Source organism: Vulpes vulpes, chromosome 13, assembly GCF_048418805.1.
Source record: "Vulpes vulpes isolate BD-2025 chromosome 13, VulVul3, whole genome shotgun sequence".
Classification (NCBI taxonomy): domain Eukaryota; kingdom Metazoa; phylum Chordata; class Mammalia; order Carnivora; family Canidae; genus Vulpes; species Vulpes vulpes.
The window spans coordinates 51,506,321-51,529,335 of NC_132792.1; the positions used below are offsets into that span (position 1 = coordinate 51,506,321).

At 43.2% G+C, this 23,015-nt stretch overlaps 1 protein-coding gene and 1 long non-coding RNA gene across 13 annotated transcripts in view; one reads left to right on the top strand and one right to left on the bottom strand.

Moving 5' to 3' along the window:
• The window catches only part of ZNF704 (zinc finger protein 704), a 231,830-nt gene extending 209,823 nt beyond the window's left edge, over window positions 1-22,007 (top strand). Inside the window, exons 7-10 of one of the 2 annotated variants that reach the window (XR_011996596.1) lie at window positions 336-440; window positions 8,414-8,511; window positions 9,398-10,254; window positions 11,363-22,007. Coding sequence is in view for 1 of the 2 variants with exons in the window: in XM_072734426.1 (XP_072590527.1) it covers window positions 336-440; window positions 8,414-8,511; window positions 9,398-9,509 (315 nt within the window). In the remaining variant the exon portion in view is untranslated. Of the gene's footprint in view, window positions 1-335; window positions 441-8,413; window positions 8,512-9,397 lie in introns of both variants that reach the window. The other variant, XM_072734426.1, reaches the window with a different exon arrangement.
• Window positions 1-23,015, bottom strand: part of LOC140595179 (uncharacterized) — a 104,056-nt gene that overhangs the window by 22,934 nt on the left and 58,107 nt on the right. For 7 of the 11 annotated variants that reach the window (XR_011996611.1, XR_011996615.1, XR_011996613.1 and 4 more), the window contains one exon: window positions 2,723-2,845. The exons of 2 other annotated variants lie outside the window; for them this stretch is intronic. This is a non-coding gene — a long non-coding RNA (uncharacterized lncRNA). Of the gene's footprint in view, window positions 1-2,722; window positions 2,846-8,410; window positions 8,557-23,015 lie in introns of all 11 variants that reach the window. 2 more of the 11 variants (XR_011996612.1, XR_011996606.1) reach the window with 1 other exon arrangement.

The window sequence follows — 23,015 nt, forward strand, 5'->3', positions numbered from 1 at the left end:
CATCCCTGTAAAGTTGTTTATTTCCCAATTTGATGGTGAGGCATAGTGTTTTACACACAAATAGGCCTATGTCCTAAAATAGGTACATGTACGTATAATAAAATTTCTTTTCAGAAATCAGCAAAAAACCTGCTCTTATTCATTAGATTACTAAGATTTATAAAAAGCTTATTTCTAGCTATTCTCTTCAGCTATGTTTAATCTCCTGTTGGAGAATTAGTCTAAGTTATTAATACAGCTGAAACCATTTTGGGGCCCTACTTTGGCAATGATAGCTTAGGACTGTGAGGAGAAATGTTGTTTCATAACAATGTTCTCTGTTTTCTGTGGAACAGGCCACACCCCCCGTGACCATTCCAGGATCGGCCAAGTTCACCCCTAACGGCAGCAGCTTCAGCATTTCTTGGCAGTCTCCTCCAGTTACCTTCACAGGCATTCCAGTAAGTAGAAAAACAAAAAGCCAGAAATCTGGTCAAAGCCAAACATAAATTTAGAGAACAAATTATAAAAACATGCAATAGAAAGGCAAAACTCAGAATACCAGAAGTACTATTCCTTAAGTGATACTTGTACACTCCCCAGCATGTATTTCATGGTCCAGCTCAGCCCAGCTTGTCTGTGGTAAAAGGTGTTACGACTGGCATTTTAGAAAACCAGGAGAGTTGCAGCTGCTGATAAACAACTTGTTAGAAATGTGTCAAGAGTGTTTGTGTCCATGGTGTACCTGTATGCTTCCAAAAGTCTTTATAGAATTACTGGCTGAACTCAGACGCTGAACGTAAAAGAAAAAGATCCTGTACACACATGATATTTATTGTTATGAGTAGCTTTATAAAATTTATGACTTTGAAATTATTGTTTGTGGGTATGTCATTTTGAAAGGTTCAAAAAAAAAAAAAAAAGAAATCACTTTTTTTTCCAAAGCTTGAGTAATCCATGCTGATGGGTACTCTGAAAATAAAGAGTGCTGAACTATGCAATCAGGTTTAAGTGGTATATAAGAATTGATTTGACATAGTAAATGATTGCTGTCTGATAAATCGCCATGAATTAACTTGATTCCTAACCATTCATTTAAAATTATATGGGGTCTTTTGTAGCTTATCACAGAATATCCACAGACCTAACACTATTGATGTCCACAGTGGTTTATAACTCCTGATAAGGTTCACAAAGTGGCTTATGATAACAGACATTATCCTTATTTTCTCCTCTCCACCGCTCTCCCCAAGGACCTCACAAAAGCTTCTTATTGTCAACCACTGGCAACTTCTAGAGGTTTCCAGAAAATACTAAGCCCTCCTACCACGCTGATAAAACTGAAAGCAGCTCAATCAATTATGCTGTGCCCTGTCAATGAATATTTATTAAATTCCCTAGGAGAATAGCCAACAATAAAAAGTATCCTGCTGGCAGCAATTTGGGGAATTTGTGGCTTCCAGAAAATACTCTTGGAATTTGATTTTTTAAATAATAATCAAGGATCTGGAGTAATTATGAAAGTCACCCACTTCACGAAATAGTAATAATGGCTGGCTACTCTGAAAGAGCAAGAATGCAAGGAGGGATCTTGTTAGCAGATATTAGAAGAGAACACACAGGTATCAGTTTTGCTTCTGGCAAGAACAATGATCAACTGAGGAAGGTGTCAGAGGTTAACAATCAGTGCTTTGGGAGACTTCTCTTTATTTTTTGAGGGGTAGACATAAAAAGACCCAGAGTGGCTTTCAATATCACATTTGAGACAACCCTTCTAACCTAGAAAGACAGCTACAATTACAGAATTATAAAGACCCACTATTCCGAATCCTGTTAATTCCTTTGATTTGAGAAGAATTTTTAAGAGCATATACCATATTGCTCACCTGGGGTACAAACAAGTGTAGCAAGTGGCTGGAACAGCCCAGTTTAGACGTCTTTTCAGGTAACCTCTGTGACCAACCAAAATGGAGTTTCTTTCCCTTTTGCTTTATTAATTAAATCACCTCCTTCTGAAGTGTAGAGAAACCCCCGAGTGGTTTATGACTAGCTACATGTCCTCTAAAGTTCTCAAATGTTTTACACAGTTAGAGACCAGCCAGGAGGGATCCCTGGGTGGCGCAGTGGTTTGGCGCCTGCCTTTGGCCCAGGGCGCGATCCTGGAGACCCGGGATCGAATCCCATATCAGGCTCCCGGTGCATGGAGCCTGCTTCTCCCTCCGCCTGTGTCTCTGCCTCTCTCTCTCTCTCTGTGACTATCATAAATAAATTAAAAATTAAAAAAAAAAAAAAAAAAGAGACCAGCCAGGATACCTTCTATTGTTTGTTTTCCAGCAGCAAGATTTTAATGTTCTTCTCTGCTGTGGACACTGTATCTCTACCCTCATCTCAGTGCGTTAGATTTTTCAAAGTCCCTAATTTCATTAGTTACCAGGGACAGTCCAGACAAGAGCTTTGACAGCACGTGTATAGAGTGGCTGGTTAACTAGGTATCCCACTAAAATCCTCATGTAGTTTCTAGTGTAGTCTTTCGCCACAGAATCCTCAATCTATCTGGTTGTGTAATGTTTCCGCCAACACTTCAGACTGTTTTAGCAGCCATTCCTATTTCAAACTAAAGACAAGGGGAGTGGATGCTATTTTCCCAGGCTTTGTTTTCATCCTAGAGAGAAGGCTCACAATTAAAAATGTTCTGAAGTTGCTATACTATCAAGGCTTTAAAAAAAAAAAAGTAGGTGCTTACTGTTTGCCTCCTTCTGGTGGGGGATCGTACAACGCCACACCACGTAAGCACAGGACTGGCCCACGTCCACTGACTGGGTGCCAGCAACAGTTCCTGAATTCTCCAGGAATGCAGTCCCTGCCCCTAGGAGACAGAGAGCCAGGTCAAATCTAAAGGCATATGAATTCCTACTTTCTAACTCAGTGTAATAGGGCTTTCAGACAGAAGCTCTAAACATTTCCAATGATAATGAATTAGTATTTGTGATGGCCTCAACTGTATCCAAACGTTAGAACAAAGCAATTCCCATTTTATGAAATGCTCTTTAAAGAACATGTTTCTCTTTGTACTCCAAAATAAATACCCTGAGGCTGTCAACCCCATTTAAGTTTTGCTTTTTTCCCCCACATCTTGGAGACCTGGTATTGAGGAGGGGATGTTTTTATATGCTTCCTAGAGAATGGAAATAATCTCCTTCTGAGAAATCCCAAGGTTTGCAGGATTTTATTTATTCATTTGCCTGCACAAGATTTCCTGAACATCAGGCTTTAATAAGTTCCCTGGGTAAGACCTCTTCCCAGAGGTGTGGAGTGGTGAAGGCTGTTCTGCATAGTTACAAATATAACTGGACGCTCAGTCTTTTCTAGCCAAAGGCCATGGACAGAAGGGTGGGGAGAAGACCCTCATTAATTACAGCAATCTTTGAGCTGTTTTTCCCGGATGACCCCATCTTTTCTTCTAATTATCTACATTCTTTTCTCTGTCGTTTCTTGACAGAAAGCTGAGCTCTTCACCTTGTATGAGTCTGCTCATACTGCCATAACATAATACCATAGACCGGATGGCTTTAAACAACCAAAATGTATCTTCTCACAGTTCTGGAGGCTAGAAGTCCCAGATCTGGGTGCTGGCTAGTTCAGGTCCTTGTGAGAGCTCTTTTCATGGCTGGTAGAGAGCCACCTTCTCACTGTGTCTTTATATGGCCTTTTCTGTTGGTGGAGGTGAGGGAGGGGGTGTAGGGGGAGGAAGGAGAGAGAGCCCTTTGGTATCTCTTCTTTTAAGGACACTAATCCTATAGGATCAGAGTCCCAACCTTTTAACATTATTTATCCTTAATTATTTCCTTAAAGACCCTGTTTCCAAATATAACCACATTAGGGATGACCGTGTCAATGTATGAATCGGGGCGAACACGAACATGCGGTCTATAATGAGCCCATGCAACCAAGAGCAAACTGATCTGCCATCCAAGGGCCATTCCAGGAGGCTTCAGGCTGGAGGGAGGGTCTCCAAACCTAAAATAGCAGTTCTTAATGATGAGATGTTTGGCTGGGTTGCTTTTTATGTTTTTTTTTTTTTTTTAACCTCAAAGGAAAATTCAGAATGGTATATTAAAGAGATTACCACCAAGACAAGGATCTGTTTTTTTCCACTTGAGAGATAGAACATCACAAAGAAAAGAAATGTCCCTGATATATTTACAGAAGGACACAACATTCTTACTGCTTTGGTATGAGGCTCAGATGCAAAATCCTGGCTCTGCGATTTAACAAACTTTGACGTCTAGCCAGTCCCATGACCTCTCTTAAGCAATGCCCTCCACTTGAGTCTACCTCAGAGAGGTGTATTGTTGAGCACAGTGCCTAGCACTGGCTCACAGTACAGAACATTATTGCTGCCTGTGATGCATCTCATTGCTGCAATACAGGGCTCAGAAGAAGTGTATTCTATTTAAGATTGACTGGTATATGACCTATATACTCAGCATGGGGGAGAAATCAGCCATGATCTTTGCAGAATAAAGTTCTTTAAACTCAGAATGCCTGGGTGGCTCAGTGGTTGAGCATCTCCCTTCGGTTCAGGTCATGATCCCGGGGTCCTGGGATCGAGTCCCACATCGGGCTCCCCGCAGGGAGCCTGCTTCTCCCTCTGCCTGTGTCTTTGCCTCTCTCTGTGTGACTCTCTTGAATAAATAAAATCTTAATAAATAAATAAAACTAATAAAACATTTTTTTAAAAAAGGAAATTAAAAACCAATCTAATAAAGATTGAAATGTGGAGGCCACCGGGAGAGATAGCCAACATAATGCTGCACAGGGCTTTATTTTAGGGCACACCGTATTTCCATCAGCTACATGGCACGATTGAAGAATGGAAAGAGCAGGGCCTTGCATCATTCCAAACTAGTTCCAAGGTCAGCTGGTACGAGACAGACCTTGTGTTCAAGCACTGGCCCCACCACTTACTGTGTGGCAACTTGACCGAACTTCTCCACTCCCTTATCGAGAAAGTGGACGTGATGGCAGTACTACTTATCCTAGGGTCGTGGTGAAGATGAAAGTAGATAGCACTCAAAGGCACTTAGTGTAACAAGCCCTTGGTAAATTACTACTACTGCTACTTATAACTCCGGGATGCTGTACAGGCCACCTCCCGGCTCGAGGTCTGAATTATCTTATCTACAAAATGCAGATAACAGCACTTCACTTGCAGGGGTTTCTTGAGGATTAAATGAAATCATATATAAACTCAGGCAGCCTGCCTTTCCCATTTGCAAGTGCTAAATAAATGTCCGTTCCCTATCCTGGCTCCCCATTTCTCTCCCCCACCCACGGCCCCCACTAAAATAAAAAGCTAAACCACGATTGTCTTGCTATTAGAAGTCTCCAGGAAAGCTCACAAGTTAGGTCAGATTGGTCCTCACACAGAACTGAGCCCCAGGCCAAGGTGGGAATTAGGTCCTGGCTTCTGCTGTGTTGGACCCAGCAAAACCTGGGGCTGCAGTGGAATGGGATGGGGTGCAGGGGGGGTGCTGCTATTGGACAGGACCCTGCACGCAGCCCCTGAACGCCTGAGTTCAGAAGGCCATTAGCAGGAATAAAGCCTGGAGGCAGGGGTTATTTTTGTGGTAAGCCCCTGTGGCTCAAACGGTGTTTTTGGAATCTTCAAAAGCCTGATCCTCACTCCTTTTTCGAACCAAGCACGTTACCAGTTTTCCCATTTCAGTAAATGGCACCACCAGCCCTCCAGCTGCTCAGGCCCGAACCTAGGATTCAACCTTGACTCCCCTTGATCCATCCTTGATTCTTCTAAAGATGTGTCTTCGTTTTTTTCCCCATCCTTCCATGTGTCCCAGACCCTTCCATGACTCTTCTATGGGCCCAGCCCCTTCCTACCACCACTGCCACACCCCCGTCTAGATGGCCGGCACATCTTTCCCCCCAGAATAGTGCAAGAGCCTCTTAACCCGACTGCAGGGCTCCTCTCCAGGCTGTCTCCAGTGCATTCTCTAAGGAGCCAAAGGGATCTTTTGAAAGCATTAATCAGATGTCTCACTTTAAACTCTCCAATGGCTTCCCTGGCACCTGGAACAACAGTCAAGTCCAATTTCCCCATCACAACCAGGAGGCATAACCTGAATCTATCACCTCTTGTCTTCCTACCCCAACCTCCACAGCGTCTTCTGGCCCCATTGGCACTGTGCACCTCAGAGGCCTCTGTCATTGCTTCCCTCTTCTCCAGAGCACCCTAAAGATAAAAGGCAACCCCTCAGGTAAGGGGGGCCTTCTCACCAGCCAAAATAAATAAGTGTCCTCTCCCTCGATGAGGCTTTGCCTATTGGCCTATTTTATTTTCTTCAGGTACTTATCACTAAAACTATCTTATTTGTTTGTATTTGTTGTCTGTCTCCCCACTCCAATGTCTGCTCCATGAGAACAGAGACTTGGTGTTGTTCACAGCTGTATGAACAGTAGTACCTGGTGCATAGTAAGAACTTCATAAATATTTGTCGAATGAAGAACACCCTATCATCTCATATCCCCCCACATAAAAGAGGTGTGGCAATTTTGCACAATTTAGAACCTTCCACATTATCCCCAGCTGATGGAAGTAGTGTCACTGTCATGTCAACTGAACTTCTGGTTCTCTCACTAAATAAGGCAGTATTTTTGGGAATTTGGGAATTTTATAATAATTTTTAGGTGTTTTTTTAATTGTCTTGACCATTTAAAACAATTCATATGAGCACATTCTAGATGACTACAGTGGCTGTGAACACCTGGAGCATTCGCGCCCTCTGGTTTGCTGTTACACACTCTGGTCAGAGGTGGGACACAGGGTAGGTGTGGGGGGATGGGAGGAGGGGGACATTCTGCTCCCAGAAAGACCTACATATCTATCCACATCAAATGCATACAGTGAACTCCAAAGCTTTTATTTTTAAAAAAGTTACATGTTATCTCACCCCTGGCCCTCAGGCCTACCCAGCTTTAGCAAAAAAGTAAAGACTAATGGTACAGAATAATTCAGAATCATGGCAACAGTGGCTTAAAATGCTAGGTTTTTACTAAGTTTTTAAATTAACATCTAGGAAGATAACACTGATATATATTTCTTTGAATTGAAAGAAAAGAAAAAATGGTAGCACCTGTCCTAGAGAAATTCAATTCTATAACTATGCCTTAGGAATGTTCCCATGACTGCTAATTGGTCATGGTTCTTCCATGGCCATGTTGGCTTCTACATAATTAAGTTGCTAAATTCATTAAATGTCTGTTCTTCTATATATGGCAATGCTATATATTTCCTTGAAATATAATTTCTTCTTATAAAAATTTGTTTTTTTAGCTGTTGAGAATTCCAGGTGCTGGCACGATATTTAGTATTATGAGAGCAGGTGATGTGAAGGGACTGGTAAGAAATGCAAGAGGAATCAAGAGCAAGGTGCCCTCGTGTTATTATGACTGAGAGACAGAGGTATAATGTGGTCAGGCATATGCTCTGGCACCAGAAGAGCTCACGACAGGGCTAGCTCTGCTGTTACAAGTTCCCTGACCTTGGCCAAGTTATCTAACCTCCCCATGCCTTGGTTTCCTCATCTATAAAGTGAGGAAAAGGGACACCTGGGTGGTTCAGCAGTTGAGCATCTGCCTTCAGCTCAGGGCGTGATCCTGGGGTCTGGGATCGAGTCCCACATCGGGCTCCTTGCAGGGAGCCTGCTTCTCCCTCTCCCCATGTCTCTGCCCCTCTCTCTGTGCCTCTCATGAATGAATAAGTGGGAACAAGAATGATACTTACCACGTGGGGGAGTTGTGACAATTACAGCTATTGTCAGTGAACCTGGCACATAGCGGGTGGATGACATCTGTTCTTGATTTGCTTGGACTCTTTGCTTGTAGCCTTTATCCCTGTTTGGACCTGACCCTCTGCTGTGTGGATGTCTTATGCAAGAAGCCATTTATTCAGGGGCTGACAATGATCTCGTGGAGCAAACAGAAGGCCAAGGTCCATGTTGTTTCATTGGCATTGACTGCCCATATAATTTTAGATGACTCTCTTAACCTCTCTAGGTATTTGTCTTTTTTAAAAGGTAGATCATGAGGCTTAGAATAAGTGAGATGCTACTTTAAGGTTTGGAACGTTATTCGAGTGAAAATATGTCACTGTGGGAAACAACTTGGAATACACACGTGAAGTCATGAAGATTTTTTAAGTATTAATTGTTGCTGAGTCTTTTCTGTTTGGGGGGGTGGGGGCGAGGGGCGTTTACATCCTGCCATGAGCATCTGCTATCTGCGTGAACCTACGTCTTTGTGAAGGTGGCACTTCCTCTCCGTGTCTGATGTTGACCATTGCCCATGTGGCAAAGGCTAACTAAATGCATGATGAGGAGAACCCGCCCCATCAACTTTTGTTCCCTGTACTTACCAGGTGTCACCAACACATAACCATCCGGTGGGCACAGGAGAGCAGAGGCAGCACACTCACACGGTCTTGTCCTCCCCACCCAGGGGGACCGTCAGCCTGAGGTATGAGTGCTTGAAACCCCACACTCCTCATCTCATGGGAATTAACTGAGAAACCGAAGAATAGCAAGGAAAAGAGAAACCAGAGATACGATCTTCCATAAAATTTCCCTGGAATGGACAAAACACCCTTTCTTTTGTTGCCATGATTGTTGCCCACCCATCAATTATCAAGGAAGATGTGTTGTTGGGCTGGGGAGGAGGAGGCAGGGGGATGGTAACAGTTTGCAGTGAGTTTTCTTGAAGAATAGGTAATGGTGATCCCTGGATCTCTTCAAAGTCATACTGCATTAACCTCTGTATTAAAAGAACTTTAAGGCATAATTTTTAATACAGATCGAGGAGAAACTCCTCAGGATTCCCTTAGCCAGAATGCTAGAAATTTGAGAAGCAAGAGAGCACTTGAAAGCACATATTTAAAAGAGTAAAACTCTCTCCTGGCATTTTTTGTATTTACTTGTATAATTCAATCCAATGAAGATGGACATGCCCACAAATGGACCAATAGAGTCTTCAGAGTTCTAGCAATGAAGCATGATAGCTAAGCATAGTGGCCATGACAACATCCAGCAGGTGGTAAAGCCTGGGCCTAGCAAGAACCCCTACTAGGGGCGCCTGGGTGGCTCAGGGGGTCAAGTGTCTGTCCTCAGGTCATGATCCCAGAGTTCTGGGATCAAGTCCCCACCATAGGCTCCCTGCTCTCCCCCCTGCTTGTGACCTCTCTCTCTCTCTCTCTCTCTCTCTCTCTCAAATAAATAATAATAATAATAATAAATCTATAAAGAAAAAAACCCTACTAGGTTTCTTAATATTGTCTCATGCTCTTTCATGGGATTTCAAGCCCTCCAGAGAATGCCCACGGTGTAAACGTCCCTTCCCTGTCTTGCAGAAAGCCCCGGGGAGAGGGCAAGAAGTGCCGCAAGGTGTACGGCATGGAGAACCGGGACCTGTGGTGCACGGCTTGCCGCTGGAAGAAGGCCTGCCAGAGGTTCACCGACTGACACACAGGTCCGCCCAGCCCAGCTGGCAGCCTGGGGGCCACTGTCCTCGCCCTCCACCGCAGGTTCTGGAAAAACGCTTTTTCTTCTGAACAAAACACACTTGAAGCCCGGGGAAAAAAGCACCTCCAGGAAACTTGGTGGAATAACAGCAAAAAATAAATAAATAAATAAGGTCACCACCCTCACTGCTCTGGCTGAGAATCCAGCGTGGGGCAGCTCTATTTTTTTTCCTTGAAAAGTCAGCTTTTGGGTTTATTTTTTTTTGTTTTTTGGGGGGGGGGGGTTTGTGCTTTTTTGTTTGTTTTGTTTTTGCCGTACGTCTAGGTCTGGAAAAAAAAACAACAAACGACTGTGGACTTCTGTAGCAATTGAACCAACAAAGCCCATTTTGCCTAGAGAGGAGGCATATTTTGATAAGCTTTCTGAATCATGCCATCTCTGAGATTTTTTTGACATTAAAAAAAAAAAAGAAAAAACAAGGCTACACGTTATTCAGTAGCATTTGTACAGAGAACAATACCCGCTTTCATTGTGAATAGGACCTTCCCTGTTTCCCAGCCGCCCCCAGCAGCGCGCACCACGCTGGGCCGCGGCAGGTGCAGGTTTGGCTCCTCCGTCCTGCTCGTCTGTTCTGGCGTCGAGGACCGGCCAAGGCAGAGCGGAGCCCGAGCGCCCCGGGGCACGGACGCGGACAGACGGGCGGCTGACCCCGCCGCCCACCGGTGAGGCCGGCCCGGCCACCTGGGTAAGCTCGATGCTGCGTTCTGGGGCGTCGCTGCCAGGCTTGCGGGGCATCGGGCCTGCCCTCAAAACCCCACCCCTGACCCGGGTCAAGAACCGCAGAGAACTCGGGCTGTCCCCGCAGGTGCGCCGCCTGCGTCCCCATCCCTCCAGAAAGACGTGTGAGCTCACCAAGCCAACATCCGTTCCCAGTGCACTTTCATAGGTTTTATGCTTTAGCATGTCTGGGGGATGGGTTCAGGAACCATATAAACGTGATAGGGGCACGTGGGAGGGTCCCAAATTTTATTTTTCTTATAAAAACGTCGGAACTGTTCGCGAAGCATTTGCTCAGAGGGAACACCAAAAGGAAAATGCGTGTTGGTATAGGAATCTCTCAGTCTAGCAGGGCCAGGGTTTGCACCTGGCCGCACCTGGCGCCTTGCGCCTATGTTGGTTGGTTGGTTGGTTGGTTGGTTTCGGGGGTAGTGTTGTGGAGGAGGGGAGCAGTTGTCAGGCTCTCTCTATAAGTTCATAGTCTCTCTATCCTACTCTGGACTGCCCTGCTTAACGAGTTGTTTCTCCTATACCTATGCAAAGAAGTTTTTTAAAAAGCACCTTATAGGATGCACTGTGTCAGGACGGGGAGCCTACGATCAGCCATAGGAATGTTCGATGAAATTGCACAGAGGAAAATTTAATATATGTTTAGAGACTGTACGTACACTTTTGTTTTAAAGAGTTGAAAGAAGGCATCTAGTAATAACCAATATCTTTTTCCTCTTATGATCGAGGGAAACGGGGAGGTTCCACAGTGTGAGATCCACAACCTGTCCATTCATATATTTGGGCAATTTATTTTTTAAGCTTCCATTTGACTTTTTAAACATTCTTCCTTGGAAAGGATCCTGTTCTCCCCCTTTCGTTTTATTTTTATTTGAAGAACAGTGATTTCAAGAGAGCAGGAAAAGAGCTTCATTTAATTTCATGATTACCAGTCACTAGTAGCTACAGCACCAGCTATAATGTATGTTTTAGTATTTACAAGGTCAGCCAGGAAAGGGCTTTTTTTCTTTAAGTGCAGGAATGCATTTGCATCCTCAACCCCAGCATTTCTTTTCTCTTCCCTGGAGTCCTGTTGCTCTGCCTACAGACACCCTCTGCTGTGGCATGATGCTCTCTGGCCTGGCCCAGGAGGCCTGAGCTGCAGGTGGACTGCCCAGTGGCCACAACAAGCCCAGAGCTGAAGAACCATTTGAGCAGGTTCACTGTGTACAGAAGTGATGGTTCGCTGAGATGCAATCCCAGAGCAGAGGTTTTCCTCTTCGGTGAAGCTCTCTGACCCAAGATCCCTGGATTAAGTCATCTAGCAAAAACAAAGTGATGGGGGGCTAAATCTATCCTCCCCAGCCCCCAGGACTTTGGATCACAAGGAGGAAGAGGTCTTTTCTGTGAAGCAGTCAGTCCTGGAGTGAGGTTTTGTGGCTGTCCCCCAGAGATGCAGCCCGTGATGAGTTCTGAGCGCTGGCCTGGAGGAACCAAGCTCAGGCCTTCCTTGGTTTTTAGCCAATACACAGAGGGTAAGCAGAAGTGTAAAGCTGAATGCAGCTTCCCTGGGATTTCTTCTTTCTAAAGCCTTTTTTACATGTACTCTTCTGCATCTCCAACCCACATAGGGACTCCCTTCTGCCAACTGGCCCTCATCCCTGTGTATCTTCTTTCCAAGTGTGCACAGACCCTCAGTAGCTTCCTGCACATACAGACATCCTTTCTTTGTATCAAGACATGTAATAACTAGAGAACCATCAAAATTCACCTGGCTGGCCTTGGGGAAAAAAAAGGTGATTAACTTCTTGCAAGCCACCCAGAAAGCTATGAACTGCAATCTACAGCACTGATTGTAAAAGCTAAAATTAAAAAGAAAAAAGTCATAGAGCTATTTTGTTATATTTTGGAATTAAATGAAGTGCCAAATTGAGCCCGACATTCATTTTATGCCATCTCTGTTGTACCACGTTTTTTTAATGTTTTCATTTGGGAAGGAGAGGCAGAGGACAGGTGGCAAGGGTGGTCAGTCCCACAACATGCCGGCTGGTTTACTGGAGTTCCGTCCATCCCAGGGATCTCAGACACCTGTCTGTGCAAAAGGAATGGCAATACAAAGGATTCTGGACCCAAAGTATTTTCAAACAAGGCGTGCTATAGCCTTTTGACCTTTCTCTCCCTTGATACACCTTCCTTCAGAAAATAGCTCTCATCTCTGTCTAAAGAAGGCATTTCATACTAATGGACAGGCATTCTTCAGATAGGAGCTACAAGGCAAGGAGAATTCATCAGGCCGTAGTTTTAAGCTATAGTCCTTCCCAGAGGATGTGCGCTCATTTATGGGAAGCAGTGTAACAAGTTGGGGAAAACACCAGGGTAGCAAGTGGGTGCGTTGGGGACCAGAGAAGAGGTAAGAGGCCTATGGACATCTGGCTCCCACTCATCTTCTTAATGCTGGTCGTCCCTGGGCACCTCTGAGGGAGCCATCATGTTGTCCCTCCAGGGGACAGAGCAAGCAGAGATCTCCCTTAAGGGAGGCAGCTCTGACCAGGGATATAGGGCCACTGCGCACATCCGTGGGGGGCACGGACTTCCCACCTCGCCTGCTGGCAGGTTTCCCCTCTTGGCTGGGAAAAGCCAGTGTCAAGAATGCAGTGGGTTTCTTGATCAAATGGGTGCTCAGCTGTGGAGTTGTCTGTCAGCAGCTCCACGCCCCAAGGTGCCCTTTCTTAGAGGATTCCTTGTCCAGTCATAACCGTGTTGCAGATGAAAACTTTCAATAGACCAGGATGGGTGTTATGGTTCTCGGGCATTCCAAAATCTTTACATGAAATAGTTCCATGAGTGTTGCAAAAGATTTCTGAAGCTGAAATGCCCTCTATCAGATTTCAAGGTCACTTGAGTTTCAGTGTCACTCTAAGCCACACTTTTGAAAGCCACCCTGGGTTCTGAATTAGCCCGCGTGGCTGAACCCATTTCCTCCTTCATCAGACTTCACTGGCAAATGAAAGAGCAGCATCCACTTGAGAATGCGGAGAGAGAGGTGGCAAGGACTGTACAAACAGGAGAGAATACCTTGAGAATAGTAGCAAAATACTGTAAATAATATTCATTTCCTCAGGGAAAATTAATGGGTATGTGAAAGATAGATTTGGGAGATCCTACGAGTAGAAAGACTTTTATTATCTCTAGTGTCTCTTCAAGTCAGAACAGCTTGGTGTTTGGGGGGTTAGTTCTGTTTCTGTTTCTGTTTCTAATGAACATGATCATTATTTCAAGACAAATTTACATGAACCGGACAGTGTCAACTTTTGGAGTTGTGGAGGAATGTTCTGTGTAGAAGGGGTGTTTCTTCGTAGCTGACCTGCAGTCTGAGGCTGACACTTGAACCACAGGCACAGTCCCTGGCAGGTATTCATAGACTTGTGTAAGGCTTTTTCTGAATGTAATTGTGAATACGAAGCCTTGGTGTTCCTCTTTATAATCACCCGGTTGGACGACTGCACGCAGATATTCCATAGGTGGAAGCTGTTAAAGACGTGCGTTTTGCTTTAATAGCGTGTTAAGGAGCAAACTTCCATGGACTTGTATGGACAAGGTGCTGCTTTTTCTCATGACCCTGTAGAATTTCCATCAACCACATCAACTGTAGCGTTGACCTGTATGAACACAGGGAAGGATTTGTGCATACAAATGAGAGGAAACAGAGCAGAATTCATGAATATGGATGAGGATGTGGATCATTCTGGAGAAGGCGCTAGGTCCACGGGTCAACTGGAAATTTCATTTCTCTAAGAAAATAATCCTACCAGCGGCACGCACACTCTCCCTATTCCTCATACCTGTGGGGATTCCTCCATACTGGAACTGTTGCGTTGTGTCTTTTTGCATTGTTAACTCGTCAAACCAGAAGTCAGTAAATAAAACGAGATTAGCACTTTTAGGTACCAATTGTATGAGTAAGTAATGCACACCAGTAGAGCAAGAAAGTATAAAGTGTATTTAAGACCAACCAGTTTGTTTATGGGGACTGACTGAAAAGGCCCATCTCCAATGATACCCATGCTTTAAAAGGTGTACCTATCATAGGGCTGGAAATCAAAATGGGAATTGTACTTCCAGTCCCGTTTTTGTAAATAGTTGCTTTTTTTTTTTTTTTGAAGACAATCTCATGTTTTATAACTTTTCTTGTAGGTCTGAGAGTCACAATGGTAATGTGCTGTGTCAAAATGTAATCTTAAATACGATAATGATTATAACTTAATTTTCCAAATAAGACAAGAACTATACTGCGTTAGGCTTCTACGATTCTGAGAGACATGACACTTTTATAATAAGCATTAGTACTTAACTTCTCAAGTTAGCAGAACTGGAACTATTTTACAAGATGCAGTGTTTTGTAATCACAAAGAACATGAACATTTTGTGGGAAATGACCTTGGTTTTATACATTGTAGCTTATTTTTTAAAATACAGTATTTACCAGACAGGAAGTGTGAGTATTATAAGCAATTCCTGCTCTCCAAACAAAGGGCTATGCCTCTTTTAAGCAAGTGTTTTGATGCATATCTTTTCAATGAACCCTCTGCAGCAAGGGTAGAAATGCAGATCAAATGGAAAGAGTATCACAAGAGAGTCAAGAGAGCAACAGCTACTCCTTTTATCATCGCCAGTGTGTTTGCAAAGTATGATGGAGAAAGACACTTTAGGAATCATCCTATGCATCTTAAGTCGGAAAAAAAATGTTACTAGATATGCTTGTAGGCAATGGGAGAAAATTCTTGGAATTTTGGAAATTCCTTAGTATAAAATGAGTTTCTGTCACAAAGATAAGCTTACCACACGCCTGCATCTAACCAGCAAGTATCATCGGGTGGTAATCTCTCAAACCGTGGTATGGAAGCCCAAAGATAGAATTTTGAGGTGATCGGTGGTGTTTAAAATAAGTTTTTCCTCAGCACTAACTAAATAACCTTAATTTCCTTATCAAAGCAAGTGCTTGACTTTTCACAAGAAGAACATTTGAACAGACATGCGAGGTTGTCATCGCAAAATCACTGTGTTCCCAAGGGTCGGGAAACAAGGGAGGGAGCCATGGAGAGTTTATTAACTGCACAAATAATTTTGAGCTTTGCCAAAACCATTTCATAATGCTGTACAGTTTTTTCTAGCCCACTCGCTGTTTAAGAAAGAAAGAAAGAGAAAGAAAGAAAGAAGAAAGAAAGAAAGAAAGAAAGAAAGAAAGAAAGAAAGAAAGAAAGAAAGAAATCTTATTTCTAAGATTTCAGTAACTCAAAAGCTAGACTAATTAGCAGTATGCAGAAAACATCAAAAGAAAAGCTGGGATAGAATGACCGTATACCCACTGAGCAACTCCTATGAAGTAGTCAGAGGGTCACTCAGACCTTGCTTTCCAACAGGCTTTAGAATCTGCACACATGAGGACTAGAATTGCATAGAGATGGGGAAAACCGTGTACAGCTTTGGACTCCTGGTCTCTGAGATGAGGCAGTCTGCAAATCTCTGACTTCATTCCCTTGACTGTCTCCATTGTTAGCATTAAATCCCCCAAGAAGTGCTTATTGCTGTATGGTTTTGAACCAAATACGTCTTGCTTCTTTTTAAAATGGCAGCTAGGAAGCTTCTATGGGTTAATAGCAGAAGCCTTAGAAAAGCCAGGCAGGATCTGTAAATGAACGATTCAGATCAGGCGAAACAGGGACACTACGGAATGGTGGAGATCATTGTGAACCAGAGAGCCCATGACCCCATTGCATGCAGCAACCAGCTCTAGACAATCAGAACCATGCAGAAATCAGGCCCAGGGCTGCTAGATCTTCTGACTTGGAAATATGATGTTACCTGACATTTAAGTGTTGACAACTAACTCAAATTCTTGGCCAACACTGTGCAGACCAAAGAGAACCTGTCTATGGGCAGAGGCGGCCTCTGGCCACCAGTCTCACCTGCTGGGGAAAGCACATCTCATCTCACATCCTATGTCCCCTGGGTCAGATTCCTCCCTCAGCCCCCACAAACTCACCTGTTAGTACTCTCTGGGCACCTAAAATCAAAGAAGGGAAGGAGGTCAGTTCTCCCAAGAAATCATTCTCATGGAAGACTTGAATATAAAACCTTAAACCAGCCTTGCCTCGGATCCAAATACGCTGAAGGACTATCCAGCTCTCCCTCTGCCCCCTTCTGGCGTGCCCAGGCCACACCCCAAAGCACTGAAGAACCGTCACCCCACCTTAAGTTTTCACCTACCGTGACCACTGTGATGAGGGGCTGGCAAGGAGCAGCCTTGTGCCTTCAGAGAAGGCAGCCAGGAGCCCCCGCAGTTTGAGATCGCACACACCGCCAGCCCCTCCACACCCCTTCCCGCTCCAGTAGTTTTCCAGTAGTTTTCATTCCAGCATAGAATTTCCATTGTTGCATCTCCAACATAGCAACATCCTTGCTCCAGAACTGGTAGGTATTTTAGAGTGTCCACTAACCCCCCCCAAAAGGAGTTTTTCCACATAGAAAACCTTAGCGCCTCTGTCTGAGGGCAAAGACAAAATGGGAATAAATGTATCATGGAAAAAATGAGAAGCTGCTGCTTTTGCTCAGATGGATTGACTTTAGACTGTGTCTTACACCAGAGTCCTAATGGCATTGGGATAATCCCTAACCCTTTCACATATACAAAAAGGTATGTCTCTTTCTAATACATTATTTCCTTTGACATTCCTAAGGATCCAGTGTAGAGTAGGAGTATTTAGGATCACCTCCAAGGCCAACCCATGGTAGTGTTATGTCTATGAGTCAGCCTTATCACTGCCCAAAGGGAGAAGGGGAAGAATTTGGAAAAGCACTTGGCTTGGACCTAAGTCTTCCAGAAGCTAAACCGGAAAAGACCCAGGCCCCCACCAGGTTCTCAATCCGCCCTCTCAGCCCTGGCCCTTCAGCATAGAAAAAAGAAGCACATGCTCATTCATGTTGTCACATGCCAACTGAATCATCCCCGACTGTCCCCCGTTATGGTGCTGCCGTGTCCCGACTCCCAAAGTTCCAGCCAGCTGAGTGGTCAGTTAATTATAGGAGTTTCTCAGCTAATGTGATGTTCTGAGTAAAAGCTTTGCCTCCTTGGGGAAAAAACATTATTTTGCTGCTACCATTCAACATTGGTTGTCCTTGTAAACGTAAATCGCTGCCAGAAAATTTTAAAACTACTCAAATGGGCAATGTTGAATGATCAAATCAGAAAGGACTGTCAACTCAAAGTTGGAAACACTTGGGGAGATGGTTAAGTCACGTTTAAAACATGAATGCTGTTTAAACAACCTTGTCAGCACCTGAGATTTCTGTCCGTGTGACTATTAAAAGGCTGCATCCACCAATAAAGAGGTCACACGAGCCCTTTCTCCCTTTAGTTTACCAGGCTTCATGGGGCGAGTTTAGGGTGAAGCCACTCACAGGGAGTGCGGCTGTGGAGCTAGAAGGGGCCTACACCATGGTGACCTGCCACCTGCTTCACTCTGATAAATGATGTGTTTATCATCTGTCTGAGGATACAGTGCTGGAGGAGGGGACACTCGGGCACTTTCCTCCTGTGCTGGCAAAGCAGCCAGTTCTGCAATGGTGACACCCAAGCCATAGGCGCGGCAGGGCTTAGCAAACAAGCAGGAAGCTGAGGTTCCAGTAGAAGATGACTATAGATTCTGAAAGCAGGCGGAGATTGGGAATTTGACCCTCACACTGTAATCCTTGCTTTTTAAAAATGTTCCTTCATATTGGGCACTGTTCACATCCTTATTAATGGCCAGCTTCCAAAGGGAAAAAAATCCCTTTTATTTATAGTATGAAAATGTTGAAAGTTAATTCTTGAGCCTAAGTGTTACATTTCCTTACTAAGGGCAATTGCCTGATTTTTTTAATTCAGAAAGTTTACCATAGTAGAAAGCAGCAACTCCTGAAAAAGGCAGGAGAGCTGTCATGAAAGAAAATTTTCTTTAAAAAACAAACAAAAAAAAAGAGTTGCTCATCTGTTTTCTCCTGAATTCTTTCTACCTCTCTGACTCAAGAGGAAAACCAGGACTCTGGAGAAGAAATTGAGCAGAGAGAGAGAGAGAACAGTCCCCATTCTGGTGACTGGTCTCACGCACCCACCCCCACCCGCCCCAGCTTGGCAACCACGTCCTGTCCACTCGCATAACTTTACTGAGGCCATGCTGTTATTATGTATGTTCCTTTCCCAAAATTCCAAATTAAACACTTTTGCTTCTGTGCTGCTGACTTCTCACTCTCCAATTAAGGCCCAAGGGGAGAAATATTACTGTAACTTGTATGTGAGGTTCAGTCAGTGAGGCTCCCCTCTTCCTTCTGACAAAAATTTCCATCTGTCTGAGCAGTTCTGGGCGATCATTCAGAGAGCAGGTCAGTCAGCATGCAGCCTGCAGTCCTCATCACAAGAGATTCAGACTCGCTGATAAAGACAAGACATAGATCTAATCCTTTCACTTGGACTCAAAGCTCTCCACGCAAGTCACCTCCCACCAGGCCTGTCCATGGGGAAAGCCAACTGTGTGATCAGAACCAACATGGAAGGACAGAAGAAAAGAGCGTCATATTGAATTTCCCTGGGCCCTGACCTCTGCCCATAATGATACAGCTTGAAAATTGACTTGGCCTTTATTGTGTGAAAAGAAAGTGGCTCCTGCAAGGTGTAATTGTTTTAACTTGATGCTCATGCAAGGAGATGACTACTCCAATCTGCTCTCACTGTTAAGCACTTGTCCCTCACCCTGGTGGAGCCCTCTTCCCATGCTTTGGGCCCACGTGGCCAAGAGAGCGAAGAAAAAGGTAGAGCTTTGGGGGCCAGCAGCACCAGAGTCGGAATTACCCCTCAGGGATCTACAGTGTAGTGTAATTATAAACTAACCCCCTTCCAAAAAAAAAAGGATGCATCACTTTGCAGATTACAAACCCTTGCTTTGCTTTTTACGCCTTTTTATCCTCCTCTCTGCTAATTGGAAATCAACAACTGTGACTTGACCAAGCCCTGTGATGATAGCAAAGCCCCTTCTTCCAAAGTATCCCAACTGTCTGGGGAACCTCTGTGATCACTGGTAGAAAGCTTTAGAATAGACTTAGATTTTTAGGAAAGAACTCAATACCCCCAAAATGTTCCATAACTTCAATAACTGAAAATGCTCTGGGTGTAAAATAACCCAGGAATGTGGATTATATATGTTTTTAAAAAAAAATGCCATTAATCAATATTTTCCTACAACATGACCTAGAATTCCTATTTTTGTAATTAATGGTTGGACGATGGTCAGCCATTTAAACATAGGCTCTCTGGAATAACCAGATACTAGTGTAGTTTCCAAAGTGTTTCATGTCTCAAAATCTATATACTTAGAAGAAGAACTCAGGATAAGAAAAAAATCGCTAGGTCCCAAAGGGTTCATGACCATCATCAAATGCAACTACCGAGTGGCCTACGGTCATCTTTCTCAAATGAAGGGGCTGAGGAGCGAGAGAATAAGTTATCACAAACCCTCTGTTGCCCTTTGTCCATGGTAAGGTTTTTTAAAAGCAAAAACAAAACAAAAAAATAACAAAAAAAAACCTCTACTTCTCAAAATTAAGCCATCTTTTGAATTGTTTTCTACACCAAATCTAAAATGTGATCATGAAATTATACAATATTTCAAATGGGGTATTTAGTGGAAATGTTGTCAGTAGAAAGCATTGCTTTTTGAGTGCCTGCTAATCGAGGAAAGCCAGACTGAAGAGAAAGAAGCAGTCCCTCCTGTGTGATGCCAGTGGTAAAATGACAGGCGTTAACTTGTAATTGGGCACAAATTCAAAAGCAATGTGGTGATGCTATCCGATTTTTAGAGATCTTTTGGAATACAATCTTACCACCATTTGGAGGTAAGTAAGTACTTGCTTACAAAAGTCTTTTAATATTAGTGAATGAATGTATAAAGTTACAAACTATGCATTTTCAAAGAGTAACGTGTATTTTGTATCAAATCCAAGTAAATTTTTTTCATAGACTTATCACAAACACAAATTATTCAAAATAAACTTGAACACATAACATTACGGGAATGTGGGACTCCCATCTATACTCTTCCAGCTGATATTTTTAAAGATCGCGCATTGAAATTTCAAACTCTAAACAACTCCAGCCATTAAGGTAACTAAATAGGAAATGGTTTCTATTTTACTTCTTAAGCAGGAATGAGAAATGCTGGCTGTTACAAAACGTGCCCAGTTTTTTGAAGGTGGATGTTCTAGTAACCTTGGATTAACAGGCAAACGAAACTGCATAAGGTTAATGAGCGTCGCATTGGAGAAAAAAATAGCAGAGGTTGTGTCTGTTGTGTTGAATTTTCAATCTGAGAACAAAAACTACTCTCCAAAGGGTTTGGGTTATAGCATTTCAAAGAACAAAATATAAAAATGCTGTCCATCAAAGCAAATCATCCGGCTTTTTTCAAAAGTACATGGAGATAATGACTTACATTTCTGGAACGTCCAGATAGAATATACACACATATCTTCAGCCCTCTTGCTGATTTTTTATTCCCATGAAACCCTTCCCCGAATAATTTATCCTTGCTCCTTAATTAGTACTTTACTACGTTATGCAGCATGAAAAAATATTCTTTCCCTTCATCTGACAATGTTGAAATAAATAACTCATTTCTCTGCCATCCTAGTTTTCGTCTATGTCCGTTGAGAAAGTTTCTCAACTGTTTGTAGAAATATGAAAAATAAGGAAAAACGCACTTCTAAACCTGGTACTTACGGTTATACTGGATATGTTTGCTACCTATTTAGAAGTTACTGGGGGTGGGGATGTGTCTTTTTTATATGATTTTTAGCCAAATTCAGATGTTCTGATTCTACATTTCTGAATACCTATCTGACTGTAAATACAGCCTGTGGAGGTTCAGGTTAATAAACCTTTTATGTGACTGTTCCTCAGACATGCTCCTTGCCAGCTTTTGGCACATTGTACATAGATTTGTTGAATGTTTCAATGATGTTGTTTTTCTAAACGCTGTTCTCTAAAAACTTTTTGAATGTTTTTTGCTTTCCATTGTTTGGGACTTTGTGTGTTGGTTTAAAATAAATAAATGTTTCCTAAATATTTAACACCAGGAAAAAGATTTACAATAAACTGGTGCTAATTGAAATAGAAGACAAATTTCAGATTTGAAGACTTACAATATAAAATGTTCACACCAGTTAAACTAAACTGCACTTTCCCAAGGGGACAGCTGGTATCTACCTGCAATGGGCAGCAGTAGGACCACTGAATGTTTACAGTTTCTGTGGCCCATTTAAGTGTAGAACATAAAGATGGCACTGTCCCCCCAGAGTTGAGGATTTTCCACATTGGTCCTATGGAAGCATTTAAGTAGAAGTAAAGGCTTATAGTAAGAATCAATTTAGTAATAGTCTTCTGGTCTTTGGACTTTCATGTTCTGTAATGCTTAGCTGTAACAATGAATATGGTGTTGCCAATGTAGTCTGACATCATCGTTGACCTGTACTTATTGCGTGTATGGTTCTACCTTGGGTTGCACTGGCACATGCCAAGCCGGAACACTGGACTTTCAATAAGACCATTCTGACTTCTACAGTGTCCACACACATGAATTTAAATGCACTTGTAACTGGTTAATTACCATGGAGTCTAACTTCCACTTAATAAAAAGTTTTTGTGTATCTGCTTCTATTGGAGGGCTGTTTATCTAAGTAAAGGATAACTAACTCACACCCGAGAAAGGCTCATTAAGGACAGAGGGTTGGAGGTTTTACCTACAGTTGTAAAAAAGAATTTAAAACCAAAGGGATGTCTTCCCCGTATCAATGTTCATCATCAAAGCTATCTTTAGAAATGTGGAAGACACATCTCTCTTCCAGAGTTTAGCCCCAATAACTACAACTCAAGCCCACTCCCCAGGCCATGACTGCCCAGGTATGTTAGCTGCTCACCCTGTGCTGCTAGTCCTGTTGTACCACACATGTAGACACAACCTGGCAAAGAGAGGAAAGGTGATGTCTATTCTTGTGCCAAGCTAGCCTGGAGACCTGCCCACAGGCCAAGGCTGGGTCCACTAGAACTTGATGTATTCACCTACAAGAGCCAAGTGTATGTGTATGTGCAGCGAGGAAGCAGGCTTTGGAGCTCAACAGACTTAAGTACAATTCCAAGTTTTGCTTCCTGCAAGATAAGTAACTGAACAAGTGATTTAACCCTTAGAAGTCCCATTGTCATGGGACATGATAATAAAAAAGAGAACTAATTAGCCTGGCATGGGCAATATCTTACCTACTCCTAGTCCAATCCTCCTTAGCTGGGGTGGGAAGGATTATAACCTCTGTCCTTCTGCCTGGTTCAGAGAAGTTCCCACATCATGGGGCTAGTACTAGAATTACCCGAATTAACATGTCACCAGGCACAGAAAAGTGGCCCACAAATGGAAGCTAAAATATCAAAACCTGGAACCCTCAGACATCCAGAATGAGTACTTTCAAATACCGGAATTTCCTTTTCAGTTTCTTAAAAAGATTCTTTCTAAAATAAAAACATCTTGGCTTCTCAAATAGCTTACACAGCACACCCGAATGTTTTCTTGGTCACCCCCAATCATCATTATTTGATCAATTAATAAAATGAGCAGCGGAGACCGAGCTGTGTAGCTCAGCCTATTCCAGAACCGAAGGGCTATG